Source organism: Macaca mulatta, chromosome 4 (genome assembly GCF_049350105.2).
Source record: "Macaca mulatta isolate MMU2019108-1 chromosome 4, T2T-MMU8v2.0, whole genome shotgun sequence".
Taxonomy (NCBI): Eukaryota; Metazoa; Chordata; class Mammalia; order Primates; family Cercopithecidae; genus Macaca; species Macaca mulatta.
In genome coordinates this window covers 125,773,627-125,788,640 of record NC_133409.1, presented here as the reverse complement: position 1 = coordinate 125,788,640, position 15,014 = coordinate 125,773,627, and the positions used below count along the sequence as shown (strand labels likewise).

The window sequence follows — 15,014 nt, the reverse complement described above, 5'->3', positions numbered from 1 at the left end:
GTGGTGTATTGACAACATACTAGTGTAGTAACAACAATATACTACTGAATAAACAAGTTAAACAAGTTATAAAAATCCTTACAGTATTATCTAAATACATCTCTCTCTCTACCTACACAAACACACACACACACACACACACCCCATGTCCCTAACATGAAGATATCAGAAAAGCTATAAATCAAATCTAAGAAAGGTAATCTCTAGGTACATAACATTTTGGGTGACTTCAAATAATTTGTTTTTCTCTTTTTTATTTGTATTTTCTGATTTTTCTATATGAACAGTTATTAATTTACTATAAAAAGAAAACTATTAATAGTATTTTCTTTCCTTTATTTAAAGAGCACTTATATATTGCTTAGTATGTGAAAGCACTATGTACATTAAACTAGCTTTATAATTAAGCTGTCATACTTACATTGGGTAAAATAAATTTATGTAAAAAATTACGTGAATCAAGAACTTAAAATTGCAAAGAAGTCTTCGATAAATTAGCCCCCATACATACCTTTAGCTCTTCAATCTGCTGCTTGACAGTTTCAAGATCTGTTCCGATTGGAGACATTGAAGCTAATTTACCACCTGCAATATCCACCCAGTCAAATACTGCCTGAAAGACACAATAGTCCATGTGTTGTTACAACAGTACATTTGAAATTGCTACAGTATTTCAAGTACTACAGAAAAATACAAGCATAAATCTAAAAGATATTATGGAATGAGACTATTTTATAAAAAATTAACATGGTTCACCTAAATTAGTAAAAGCAGTAATATACCAAAATGGTTGTCCCAAATATGAAATAGATACATACAAGTTTGCAAAAGAAATTGTTTATTCAACAGATTCTTGAAATATTATGACCTTCTAAAAAATTTATTTGAAAACATTTATAGAAATCCAATCACATAAAATTCTTCACTATGTGTGCTTAAAAGGCAGCCTGCATAAATATAATGAAAGAAAAAGATTCAAATCTATTTGTTCATTCAAATAAGAAATTACTGTTTAGAACTTAAGCAAAATATTTGACTCAAACCCTTAAATCCTATTTAGATTAGCATTAAAATCCTGCACATATAAATTATTAGTATTAAGATCATTATTCTGAATTATAACAGGTTTTAGACTCTTCTGTTTTTCTTATTTATTTAGGTAATAAAAATAGTCTAAAAAGGTTCAAGTCACTTTTTTTTAGGTAATGAATACAAAATAAAAGCATTTTGCCATTACTCTGTCACCCAAGCTGGAGTGCAGTGGCACAATCAAATAGCTCACTGTAACCTCAAACTCCTGTGCTCAAGCAATCCTCCTACATCAGTCTTCCAAATAGCTCAGACTATAGGCACGTGCCACCACGGCTGGCTAATTAAAAAAAAAAAAAAATTGTAGATGGGGTACTTCAGCTCTTGTTTTGGCAGGACCTTGCTATCTTTCCCAGGCTGGTCTTGAATTCCTGGCCTCAAGTGATCCTCCCACCACAGCCTCCCAAAGCACTGGGATATTTTGCATTTTAATGAAGTTTCCAAACCATATAGGAGGGCGATAAATCTTGGATTTTTAAATTATCATTAGCCAACCCTGACTAAGTACTTAAGCAGCAACCCGGGAAATAAAACATATTTTACTTTACAATCAAATCTTGAAAATTAGCTTCCAAAGCTTTGACATCTAGCTACAGCTAGCTGCGCTGTAGCTACTTAACAAATCAATCCGCCCTTTGCTAGCACAGGTGATGCTACTAATACATGATCGACAGGACTTACGACAGGCCTTGTTTTTCTGGTAGTGATAATGAGACTGTACAAGCCATGGTGGCTCGCCCGTGACCTCCTAAATGGTTGCATGTGGTGGCATTGCCACCTCTAGCCATGGAAGAGATCACAACTCAATGATTTAACAATGACCTAGCCTCACAGACAGGCTGGAACCCGAATTAGTTACTTGTCATTGATACCTAACAGTAAATTATCACTTAGGTTACAAAAGAAAAAAAAAAAAAAGAAGAAGAGGGAGGGAGAATTAAAATAAAGTGTTATTTGTAGTAAAATTTTTCATATATTTCCAAAGTTCAAAAAACTTCTCAGCTGGCATAAAGCCTAGCTGTGACATTTATTTTTACAAATATAGAAATGGAATGGCATAATGAAAAAGGAAAAGATGTTCTCATCTGGGCTTTAAAAATAATATTCACTTAGTGTTATGGAAATACTTAAGCTTTTTCCATATGGTAAGAAGGATGAAAGATTAAACTCCTGCCAGCCTGTTAGGAAATGGAGCAAGGTTAAGGGAGGTAGGGAGAGAAATATACTCAAGTTGGCCTCAACTGACAGGAGAATTTTTAATATAAAAAAAAAACCTTATAAATGGTTAATGAACTGAATAAAAACCCTTAAGTGAAAAACAACTATTAAAACAAATTATATACATGGAAAAGAAGAAAACAGTTTTTACACACCAGATTATGACCTAACAGAAATCTATTTTTGTACATGGAGAACATTGGCTTCAAATCAAATTTCTTTACTTCTGACTTTAGTTAAACTTGGTGATATTTTTAGATAGTGTTTACTCCTTTCATCTTATTCCACTCAGAACAGAATTCAGATTTAGTTCCATTTCACTGTCTGGTGCTGAGCCATTTATAAAAAATACTGTGAGGGAACATTTACTTTCACTTAAAAAAATCAAAATATTTCTTTTCAAAGTAAATTTCACTGAATGTGTATACAGAAATGTGTTTAGATGTGTATATAAATCTACACATATCCGAAAGGTCAGAAATATCTTCTAAAAGACAAAACATGAACTGAGATACACAGGCAACTGCAGGAATAATTTGCCCACAATTGCATATGCACTGGCAGGTCTTGAGGTGGTGCCAATATGTACACATCAATTATTATGATTCCTCCTTCCAGCTAAGACCAGCACATACACTGTAATCCCCTTACCTGCAGTCCATCCTGGTACTGAACGGCAGCCTGCATTGCCTCCTCAAGTTTGTCAATCCGGTCTTTCCAAGCTTTATTTAGAGAATCCCATGCTGAATTTAACTACAAGATGTATGTTAGAACTCTTTTAGTGCCATATTTTAAATTTTCAACTACTTTTAACAAAATATTTTAGTTAACTAAAAACTTTTTAAAAGCCATTCTCATAAGTAAGCCAGTTGTACCTCATCTATACTCTTCTTGACAATGGGTTTATCAGGCTCCCCACATGCCGCAATGAGTTCAGAACCCAGGTTAATAACTATATCCAGCTCCTCCTGTAGTCCATCTATTTCTTCCCTTATGGCCTAGAATAAGAAAATGACAGCCTTTGAATTTTAAGCAAAACCACATCAAAACTTTAAAAAGTACACAACAATATCAATGGTAGTTATTTCTAGAAGGTGGCATTCTAATCATTTTTCTTTCTTTCTTTCTGTTTTCTAAGTTTCTGCAATAAAGTTTTTCAATAAAAAATATTTTAAAAGAAAAACAGCACCCTTTTAGTAACAAATGCCAAATGTTTATTATAAAGATAATATTTAAGAAATGATAAATAAGAAATACCTTAACAAATACCAAAACAAATTTTTTTAAATATCAACAATACTGCAAGGCTTAGAAAGACATTTTGGTTTCCAAACAATATACATTGAAATAGACAAGTAAAATATGAATTCAAAAACTATACAAATTAATGTATCTGTTAGTAGATACAGAATAATCTAGTTATGGATTTACATTTTATGTCATTACCCTAGGTAGGACCAGGTAGGACCTGTAAGGTACAAAAATATCACAACAGAAAGGCAGTATCCTACTTTTGCTTTCATCTTCTTGGTTAAATATATTCATTCATTCAACAAACACTGAATAACCATAAACCAAGCCCTAAACCAGGCACTGGGGATACAAAGAAAAACAGATATGGCTATTCCCCTCAAGGGAATACCAGGAAAGACAGAGGCATAAGCAACAGTAAATCATACTATGTGCAGAGTCCTTTGCATGAAGAAAGCCTTATGGGAACACAGGTGCACTAACTCTGCTAAGTATACAAGAAAAGGTTTTATATGGGGGTAATAATCCAACTGAACCTTGAGTGGGCTTTGCCAGAAGAGTGGCAGGAAGGACATTCTAGAGTGAGGAAATAAGATGTGCAAAGGCACTGACACTAGAAAGAGCAAAACAGTTTGTTTTGGGAAACGTCCTTTCTAATCAGTAGCAGGGAGGGAGCTCGGTAAAGGAGCAAGAGAAAAACATAATTTTGGAAACATAGGCACGAGCTAGGCTGGGATGCAAAAAGCTGCATGCCCTGCTCTAGGGAGTTTGAGCTTTATCCAGAAGGCAGGGGATGCCTCTGAGTGGGTTTAGGTAGCAACAGAGTAAGAGCAGATCTAGAGGGAAGACTGGCGGCAAGGTGGGAGGCCTAGCAAGGAAAGACAGTCTGCACTTTGGATTACTGTGGAAGCTAAAAAGAAAAAGAGAGATAATGAGGCCCTGAAATAAGGCAAGAACAGTGAGGATAAAGATAAATTTTTTGTTGTTGTTGTTTTGTGGGTTTTTTTGGTTTGTTTTCTGAGACAGGGTCTCACTCTGTTGCTCAGGCTAGAGTACAGTGGCACAATCTTGGCTCACTGCAACCTCCACCTCCCAGGTTCAAGTGATTCTCATGCTTCACCCTCCAAGTAGCTGGTACTACAGGTGTGCACCACCATGCTTGACTAATTTTTGTACTTGTAGTAGAGACAGGGTTTCGTCATGTTGGCCAAACTGGTCTCGAACTCCTGGCCTCAAGTGATCCTCCCACCTTGGCCTCCCAAAGTTCTGGGATTACAGGCATGAGACACCATGCATGGCCTGAGAAGTCGTTTTAAACATACAATCTCAAAGCGAAATTTGTGGGTATATTGTATCTCCTACTGGATCATTGTACATTCCATTTTCAGAACCAAATATAAATGTTAACAGAGTAACGCCTAATATTTACCCAAGGAATCTGGATTTCATCATGCCACAACTTATTTTTCTAACTTTAAATGAGATTTTCTGCTTACCTCTGCTGCTTCTTGCTGTTGTTTTACTACTGAAGGATCAATTCCAGGATCTTCCAGGTCCCGGATGAAATCTTGAGTATCTTTAATGGTAACTATCAATGACATGTGATCACACCAGAACTTTTCTGCTAGCTCCATCACATCCAGTAGTTTGGCTTCCCTTTCTTCCACCAGTGTGTGTATGTTCTCCCAAATGAAAACCATTTGGTCAAGTTTATCCTGAACAGCTATGAAGCAAAACAACATCCACAAGGCGATTGGTTAGCCCCATGGAACCAACAAAGCAGAATGTTACAGTTCACACAGAAAGTAGTGATCCAGTTTGCTAAATATCTAAAACTGGACCAAGTTTTGAATGATCCCAGTCCAGTGGGTATCAGTAGGTCCAAGAGTCTATGCCAAATAACACAGTATCTCTGGGTCTCCTACTCTTACCAAAACAAGGTTCTTCCTGACAAAAGTGAGCTCAGAGTAGAACCAAATTTATCAAGTTTCAAGTTCATTAAGGCTGTCCTTAATCCCAAAGGGAGTGAAATAATCACCTAGGTACACTTTTATGCTCTCCAAATCAATAGTAAAATTGTCTGTTCAGTCCCAGGAATGTAACAATGTATGGTATGTATTTTGAGCTTACTTCTAGAGTACTTTCGTTGTGAATTTCCACTACACACATGCTCTCCCTTTTGACCCTCAGCTCATATCTCAAAGATGGCTGGCCGTGGTAGTGGTTCTCATTTTTGTGGCTATGTGACGCAGGATGCATGCTATGTAAGGTAGTAAAGTCAGTAATGAGGAAAAAAACCCAGATATGGCCTTATTAGCAATACACTTTAACCTACTGATTTAAACGGCCTGAGAACACATGGTCTTTGAACATATGGTATTTATACATGGTCTATGTATAATGGCATGCTTTGTAGTCAACTGATTAATTTCACAAACACAGGAAGACATTAACAAGGGATTTGCATACACAGCCCTTCAACCCTAAACACATCACATTTGTAATACCTTTTTTAAAATGCAGCATTTTGTTATCCAATTGGATGTTGAGTAAACAGCATAAACATTTAGAATGCTTTAAAAATAAAGTTTGTTTCCCTATTCCAAAAGTATTACCTTTGGCAGATATGTCTTTATCAGTGCCCCCAGATCTAGCGATCATTTCCTCTCCCCTCTGTTTAAGAGTTTCATACAATGGCTGTAGCTTTTCCATGTCTACTGACACATTCTTATTTTCACTGATCTGTTCCTTGATCTTCTCGACCTCTGCAGAGATAGACGGCGGCTGCCTCAGACGTTCCACAATGCGTTCCAGGCTCTCAAGAATCTGATCTATCTTGTCATGGAACTAGGGGCAAAACAAAGAGATCTTTTATGGAAAAAAGATCTGTAATACCAAGTGTGAAATTTAAATGAAGAAACATTTTTTACAATTTAGTGGCAAAATTAAGAATAAATCTTAGCCTCTTTATCAACAGACCCATTCAAAAGTTGCATCCACCTGGTACATGAAGACATGCCTAAAATCATGACGTATATGCACCTATGTGTCACATGACCTATGTACAATAGACTTAGTTTCTTGTGAATAGTTGAGTGTATACATTAAGAAATGGTATATGTTAATATGCAATTGGACCAGGATGACATGTCAGCAGCATCTCTTTACCTATTGCTTCATCCTGTTATCATAATTCAAATTAATTTTAAAAATCAAGTTCAATAAGCTGAGTATTTGTCTATTACAATGGATTGTTTCCTTCATTTTTAATGAACTATTTTGGCATCCTGAAAAGTTATATTATTTAATGTGAAATTCATGGAAAGTTTTGATTAGATTCCAGGGAATTCTTAAGTTACGCATTTCCTGAACTGAAAAATGTTAAAAAAATTTTAACAAAAAAACCTCCCCAATGTTTTAACTTCTGATATAACAGAAGTTACAAGTTCCAGAAGTTTTTATTTACTTCATGGTTAAACACATAATCAGACACATGAGAGAATTTAAAATTTTTATTTTCAACCATAGACAATTAAAGCTATAAAAACTTGTTCATTCGTATCTATGAATGAACTTTGTTCTATACTATCTCAAAGTTAAGGAATAATCACACAGGACTGTGACACTGGCCTACTCTAACATGCCATATCTAATAATAAAACCCAAATCTTGAAAATGGAAAATCTTTGGGTATTTCAAAATTCAACTTCTTGAAAAAGATATTTTCAGAAAAGAAAAAACCATCAATATCCAACTTTATATTCTTTTTCTTTTCATTTAGCCTATCATTCTTTCTTCTCACTGCCTTCTTGAGAGTATTTTATTAATAATTATAACACTTTCCTTTATCTCTCCCAATGGCAAATATTGCATTCTATTCAGGATGGACACTGAATTAAATATTTGGACAATGACGACAACTGCATGTTTCTTAAGTCATTGAAAATTATTTTTATTATATCTATAAGCAGGCAGAGAAAAATAAGGAGATAAAGGCTGGATGCAAGCAAACATCACCTCTGAGGGACACAGACATCAATACTCAGAGTTAATGTAGTGAAATAATTTTAGTTAAAATTTAATCAGAAGATCCAGGAAAATGTCTTTCTGTGCTCTGTTGTCTGCAAGAACCCAATTCTATTTCTAGTGTAAACAATTACCTGAGTTGATTGAGAAATGGCTTCATCCAGTGCCACAGCTCGCTTTTTGACATCTTCTTTAATTTGACTGTAGAGGGTGTCGGCTGCCACATACTTCTCTTGGATAGAAAAGCCTTCCCCAGGGCTCAATTCCAGTAACTGTGGCCCAGTTTTGTTCATCTTATCTATATGAGGCTTGTGTTCAGCTATTAACTCTCGCAGTTGCTATAACAAACCAAACAGCTTTTGAGTATCTCAGGGTCACACCTCCATATTACAGCTGTCTACACCTGCAATGCATCCAGCTGGCAAGAAACTCCAAACAAACCCCTCCCCATCACAAGGCATTTAACACATGATGGCTCATACAGCTCTTTGCCAGGAAGAGAGGGCCCTGACACAAAGATTAAACAACAGTCTGGTCACACCAAAGCCCCTTTAGGGTACAAAGTTGCTAGTTCAGTGAAATAATGAATCCCAGTTCATTATGCATCTCATACCAAGAACAGCACATTTTGACAAGAGCATTAGCCAAGGGTCATATTATATAAAAGTATTCTGAACTCACTATGTCCCCAACCTACAGACACCAAGTCATATCTCATGGTGTTCCTTTCTGCACACTCATGATATACACAAAAATAATAGAAAGAAAAAGAGAGAGAGAGACAAGACGGGGGGGAGGAGGGAGAAGAGAGGGAAGAAAAAAGAATAGAAAGAAGCTCAATAGAAGTTAGATGCAATGCTGAGACAAAAACCTCAAGATAAGGAATGCTAGGGTGATGTAAGCCCACAAGCCATTGCATTTATATATATGGGCTGATAGAAAATGAATGAACATGTATTACAGTTTATATTTATGTATGAATCTATTCTACATATGTATGATATATAGATATACATATAAATGAATCTCTATCCATTATTTTAAAATATAAAAGGCTGCAAGGGCAATCTATCAATACACAGCTATATACTGAGCATTGTTTGTAAGGTCTATTTAAGGAAAAATGCATGCCATATGAATGTGTTGCACAATTTTGTTAGCTAATCAGGAAATACAATGATATTTATACTAGTGGGTGGGTGTAGAATTCAAGTGGAGCCCCATTCCCTTTAATAGAGAAGATGTGTTGGAAGCCTGAACACAGAATATCTATACTTCATGGATCCCATGGATTTCAATGAGCAGTTTTTCATGGGTCAAAGCCAAAGCCACCCCTGCCTGCAGGTTTTTCTGAGGCTGGCCTCTGTGCAACATTGAGGGGTCTTTCATTGTACTACATTATTGATTAGGTTCCCTCATCAGCAGCTCTTTGTCCTCACCAGAATGTGTATCTCCAAACTCCAGCCCCTCACAAAAGCTTCTCTGGGGAACCTTACTTTCAGGAAAGATAGTCTAGAGATAAGCTACCAGTCTCTTCCTGCAAACTTTAATTTCTATCAGTCACCAGGAAAAATTACCAGGATGGCCACATACCTAGATTTTTATTGAAAGTGTCTACTAAAATCAATTTTGACCATTATTTTGAGAACTTGTTGAGGAATTACATCATTAACTATCACCAATGTAATAAAATATTTTGAAGGTTTTCAGAACACTGCCTCAAAATAGTTTTGGAAAGGGCTAAATGAAGATAAATGTGATTTTAAAAGAAGGAAGAGTCTAATGTAGCATGCTGCACATAAGAATGTGGGAGGGCATATTTGCAATCTAGCTCCTGGGTGTCCCAGGCCAAAGTTTTCTTATGTTTTATTTTGCATAATTAGATATCTTCATGCTACTTTACCGAATGGAGGTGGTGATAGTATATCAGCTATAGCTAATCTCATGGAAAAGGAAAACTGAAGATGTTACATACGTTCTCCTGTCAATGTTCTTTCATGAATGCTTGGAAAACAAGCTTTCACTCAAGAGTTATCAAGAGACTCTCAAATATTTCTTGAGTTCCTTTGAGTTTAGGTAGATCTCACCTGTATAGCACCACTATAAGGCAACTTGGCTTGGCAAGTAGTGACAGGAGTTGTCTTTTTTTTTTTTTTTTTAAGAGACAGTTTCACTCTTGTTGTCCACACTGGAGTGCCATGGCGCAATTTTGGCTCACCACAACCTCCGCCTCCAGGGTTCAAGCAATTCTCCTGCCTCAGCATCCCAAGTAGCTGGGATTATAGGCATATGCCACCACAACCGGCTAATTTTGTATTTTTAGTAGAGACGGGGTTTCTCCATGTTGGTCAGGCTGGTCTAGAATTCCTGACCTCAGGTGATCCGCCTGCCTCGGCCTCCCAAAGTGCTAGGATTACAGGCATGAGCCACCACATCCGGCTAATTTTGTATTTTTAGTAGAGACGGGGTTTCTCCATGTTGGTCAGGCTGGTCTCGAACTCCCGACCTCAAGTGATCCACCCGCCTCGGCCTCCCAAAGTGCAGGGACTATAGGCATGAACCACTTCGCCTGCCTGAGGAGCCCTTTTTAAAACTTTTTTTTTTTTTTTTTTTTTTTTTTTTGAGATGGAGTTTCGCTCTGTCGCCCAGGCTGAAGTGCAGTGGCGCGATCTCGGCTCACTGCAAGCTGGGCCTCCCGGGTTCACGCCATTTTCCTGTCTTAGCCTCCTGAGTATCTGGGACTACAGGCGCCCGCCCGCCACCACGCCTGGCTAATTTTTTGTGTTTTTAGTAGAGACAGGGTTTCACCGTGTTAGCCAGGACGGTCTCGATCTGACCTCGTGATCCGTCCATCTCGGCTTCCCAAAGTGCTGGGATTACAGGCCGGACTTTTAAACCATTCTTAAACTGTCCCATGACAGGCAAGAGAACACCTACTGGCCATCTACTCAGGTATGTGCGTGCATCAGAAAAGGGCCCAAAAGGAGATGCCTTTTGCCTTATATGTGACAAAATGATTCTTGGCAACATGCTGTCATAGGAGTCCAGTCACGCTGGAGCTATCCGGTGTGACTTTCAGATATCTATCATGTGGTAACATGGCCCTTGGAGACATTTTTCATTCCTGGCTAGAATGAACTAGATTTCCCCCCAAAATACATGGAGAGGATACTGTAGAGCTGGAGAAGAAATGCCATCCTAGGAGGCTACAAATATTCTGAAACAACAAAGCTTTTAGTTTAAACCATTTGAAAATGTGGCTACAAAGCTTTCTACCTCCCTTTATACAGACAATCACAAATTTGTTTTGAGAGCTTAAAGATTATGCAAAAAGGCAAAAAACTCAATTTTTAAAATTTCAGCTCAATAACGAACCTTTCCATACTATTTGATGCTATGCTAAAAACGTGGCTATTCAAATCACCTCAGCATAGAAATCCATGAAACATTTTTTATTTAAAATAATTCAGTGAGTAGACACCAGATTTCTGCCACAAATAAACCTTTATACAAAAATTGAATTCTACATACTTGTCTTTCTCCTGCTGAATCATTTAGATAAAACTCCATAAGATTCCCATTCTATATTAAAGAAAGTTAAAGTGTGGTCTCTAAAACTCTCTTTTAAATAAATACTCCAGTATAGTCTTCAATGACAATTCATTAAAAAGGTAAACAAACAAGATTGACAAGTATGTCACATATTCCAAACAATGATGTAATAAACCCTGAATTGAACTTTTCCCTTCCTTTCTCTCTCTCCCTTTCTCTCTCCCTCCTTCTCTCTTGGGCACAAGTGTACACACACACACACTCGTGCATATACACACATACATGCACACCACGGTTAGTCTCAGAGTACATTCTGTACAGATCTGGAAGAGCAACTAGGTTCACAAGTCCATAAATAGCAAGAAATCTAGTTTTCTTTCTGACAGTCTTGAATGCGCTCTCACATAAACTCTTACAAAATTTTAAGCCATGTTAACAATTAAGTGACTGCTGAGAAGAGGGCTTCATGTGCCATTTCATACATGTTAAAAATGTGACATAACTGTCGTTGTAAATGTGCTCCTCCTACTTTACCCATTTACAGTTACAGGAACAAGAACTTCAAAGGAGTTCCATGTACATAAGGTGAACAAAATAATCTGTCTTTACACTTCAGCATTTTTCCTTTTCATAGCTTTCACAATATTGCTATTTTGACACATTCATTATATTACACATTTTCTCCAAGCTCAATGGCTTTGTCTGTATAATCGTTCTCCCATATATTTCCACTCTGCATTTACATTCTAAATGTATAAATTTAAAACAATTCAATGTGTGTAAATTGAAAGCACTTCAAAAGCTTATTTCTATAACATTTTTAAATGGGAATTTTTTTCTATCTAGATGATTTATACTGCATATTTTATACAAGTTGTGATGTAATTAATGACATATACAATAAGTCTATCCACATGAGTCTTCTCACTATAACCCTGTATAAGAAGCAATTATGAGGTAAGCAAATTACACAGACCAGAACACAATATTCTAAAATGCCTTAATCATGTAAATGTTTAACAGCACTAAAAACCACCATAAAAATCATGATTCTCTTAATGGGGAATACAATATTCTCTTTCACACCAGGCTTACCCGATGTTCTTCCTGCTGCTGCCTTAGAGTTTCATATTCAAGGGCTGGGGCGGGAAGCTGAGAGATGACTGATTGTGTTTCTGTCAGCCATGGCCAAAGTTCTTCATATGTTTCCCAGAATTGGTTAACCAGGGACTGTGCCCGTTCCAGCTGCAGATACCTTTCTGAATTAATCTGGCAGATGGTATCATAGTTCTTCAGTACTTTGTCCAGTTTTTTCTAGAAAATAAAAGGATGAAATGTTTTACTGGTCAGGCCAACAAGCACACACACTCCAGAGTGCTCTGTCCAGCACACCACACCTGGACAGAGTGGGCATTCGACAAATGTATATTAAATGAATACATCAGTAAAAGCTATTCAGATTTTAATGGTTTATATGTACAAAAGTTCACTTTAAATTAAAGTGCCTCAAGTTTTTATGAATAAGACACTGAGATTTCCAAAAACAATAAGCAAAATTCTCCAGTCATTCTTACAATGGCTTCAAGACTAGAAAACAAGTCTCATATGATTCTGGCAACATTTATTTTGCAGAAAAAAAATAAAGACTACCTTTTGCAAATGAAATTGTAAAAATTTTTAGTTAACAAAGTTAATTTTTGACATATACACATATATGTGTGTATATATATATACACACATTGTGTGTGTGTGTGTATATATATATGTGTGTGCAGAGAAAGAGACATGGAAAGAGAGGAATCAAGACAGAACATTGTGCCATTGTGCTATACACTGATTTAACGGGGTAGTCACAGTGATCTAGATTATGGGATAAATTATAGCAAAAACTAATAGCAGAAGATAAAGCACAATCATAACCCAAAAAACCACTGATTAACAAAGAAACTATTTCAAGACAATCTGCATTTTTCACATCAGAGTCTTGACAAAAATAATAAAGATTCAATTATAAACAAGCAAATTGTTATTGTAGAGTATAAATAAATATAAGAGTGTATATCATTACACTGTGCATTCTATTATTTTGTGTATGGTCTACCTTAAAAGCAATGCATACTCTTTAAAATGTGATTTTAGGCATAGAGATTCCTATATTTTTTTGCCATGGGATATCCTTCCTACCAGAAGCATGAATATACATCAATTTCTTTAGGCTGCTTAGATGTTTGAATATGAATTGAACATTTTTATTTGTAGCTGGTTTTCTGCCAATTTAAAGGATAATTAAAACTACACAAACTGAATGCTTCCTTAATTACTTAGCTCATATTTTCCCTAATAGTTTACTGTAACTTTATATAAAATGGATTTCAGCATTAGAGAGAGCCACATATTTTGGTTTTTATTAAGAGGCCCAAATGTCTCTGAAGCATATAAACAATAGTTGATACATATAAAAACAATAATTTATACTGATAATAATGGCAATAATACAGCTAACATTAACTGAATGCTTAATGCGTGCCAGTTAACCAAGGTCTCAAACCTTAATAGCTTTTGTGCCTATTCAAAAAGATTGTCCTCGTAGTGATTCTCTTAAGAAATATTCCTTTTACTGTTATTCTATAAACTTGAAAAATGCCTTATTTAAACTAATTATTTTTGCTGCTTAAATGGCAGCTGTGGATAACGGAAAAGTGTTTTTCTCTAGGACTGAAAGCTCAACACCTGCTGTTTTTTCAAGTGTCCCACTACCAGTCCACAGACAAGATTATACCTTCATTGATTGCTTTTCCTCTTCACTGCATGCGGTCATGATTTTATGCCCAGATTTAACAAGTTCATCAATAATATCCTTGTGTCTCAAAATCTCCATGGTGAATGTCTGTGATTTACCAAAATAAAGACAAAAAATAAAACAAGAAATTGTATGACTAAAATGAAAACAATTAGGCGAGTAGTTAAAAATACCACGTTACACTAGAGGGGTCCTAAAAAGTAAATCATACAAGCACATTTTATAGACTTGGAGCACACCAGCAAATAATTTATATGGCAATTGGAAATGTATTTCTTCACCTTTTGAACTTGAAGCTGAGCAGAAGTCTGGTCTTGCTCAAGCCTGATGTCACCCAGAGACATCAATTTTTTCTCTGTCTCAGTAATCCAGGATAACTCAGCATCAGCTGCTTGGTCAAACTAAACAAAAGATAAATAATTAGGTCAGCACGTTCCTGTTCCTGGTGCCAGAAAATACCTATCTACCGTTCTTTGAAATATCCTTATTACACAAGTGGAAAATCTGAGCTTGTCTCCTCATGGCATCCTAAAATAATTCATGATAATGACTACATTTTAAAGAAAAGAGAACTTTCCACAGAGTAATTAAACACAAGCTTTTAAAACATGTTGGATTTATAGCACTGTATTAATGATTTTAGGACAGCTAGCACTGTTGCCTTCTTTTCAGGCAGTCTTAATAATTTGCACCTTAGGAGTACTGTCCAAATGTAACAGCTATGAAAGCCAACAGCCAGGTACCATCTTTTCATCATTTCACCCATCACTTCAACTCCTATGACATGCACCTAACATTCTGCTATCAAAGTACATGGTTCCTAGCAAAAAGAATAGAATATTCCCATTTATTTATTATACTATTATGTTTATAAATATGTGTAATATACATCTCTAGATATGCAGAGTATACCCCTAAATGATTCATGTATAATTTTTAAGCATCTCATTTAATAATGGCAGAAAACATTTTAAAGAGCATTCTTAAATATTTTAAGAAATGTTATTTTCCTGATCATAACAGTAATCTATAACAGTAATTTATAAGTACAGTACAAATTCATAAAGCAGAGAAAAAC

At 36.0% G+C, this 15,014-nt stretch overlaps 1 protein-coding gene across 26 annotated transcripts in view; it reads right to left on the bottom strand.

The window, feature by feature from the left end:
- The window catches only part of DST (dystonin), a 488,734-nt gene that overhangs the window by 44,652 nt on the left and 429,068 nt on the right, over positions 1-15,014 (bottom strand). For all 26 annotated transcript variants that reach the window (XM_015136594.3, XM_077999802.1, XM_015136600.3 and 23 more), the window contains 9 exons: positions 14,218-14,337; positions 13,916-14,023; positions 12,232-12,450; positions 7,719-7,922; positions 6,174-6,405; positions 5,055-5,281; positions 3,183-3,305; positions 2,959-3,060; positions 512-613 (listed from right to left, as the gene is read on the bottom strand). In XM_015136594.3, the coding sequence (XP_014992080.3) occupies positions 512-613; positions 2,959-3,060; positions 3,183-3,305; positions 5,055-5,281; positions 6,174-6,405; positions 7,719-7,922; positions 12,232-12,450; positions 13,916-14,023; positions 14,218-14,337 (1,437 nt within the window). The remainder of the gene's footprint in view (positions 1-511; positions 614-2,958; positions 3,061-3,182; positions 3,306-5,054; positions 5,282-6,173; positions 6,406-7,718; positions 7,923-12,231; positions 12,451-13,915; positions 14,024-14,217; positions 14,338-15,014) is intronic.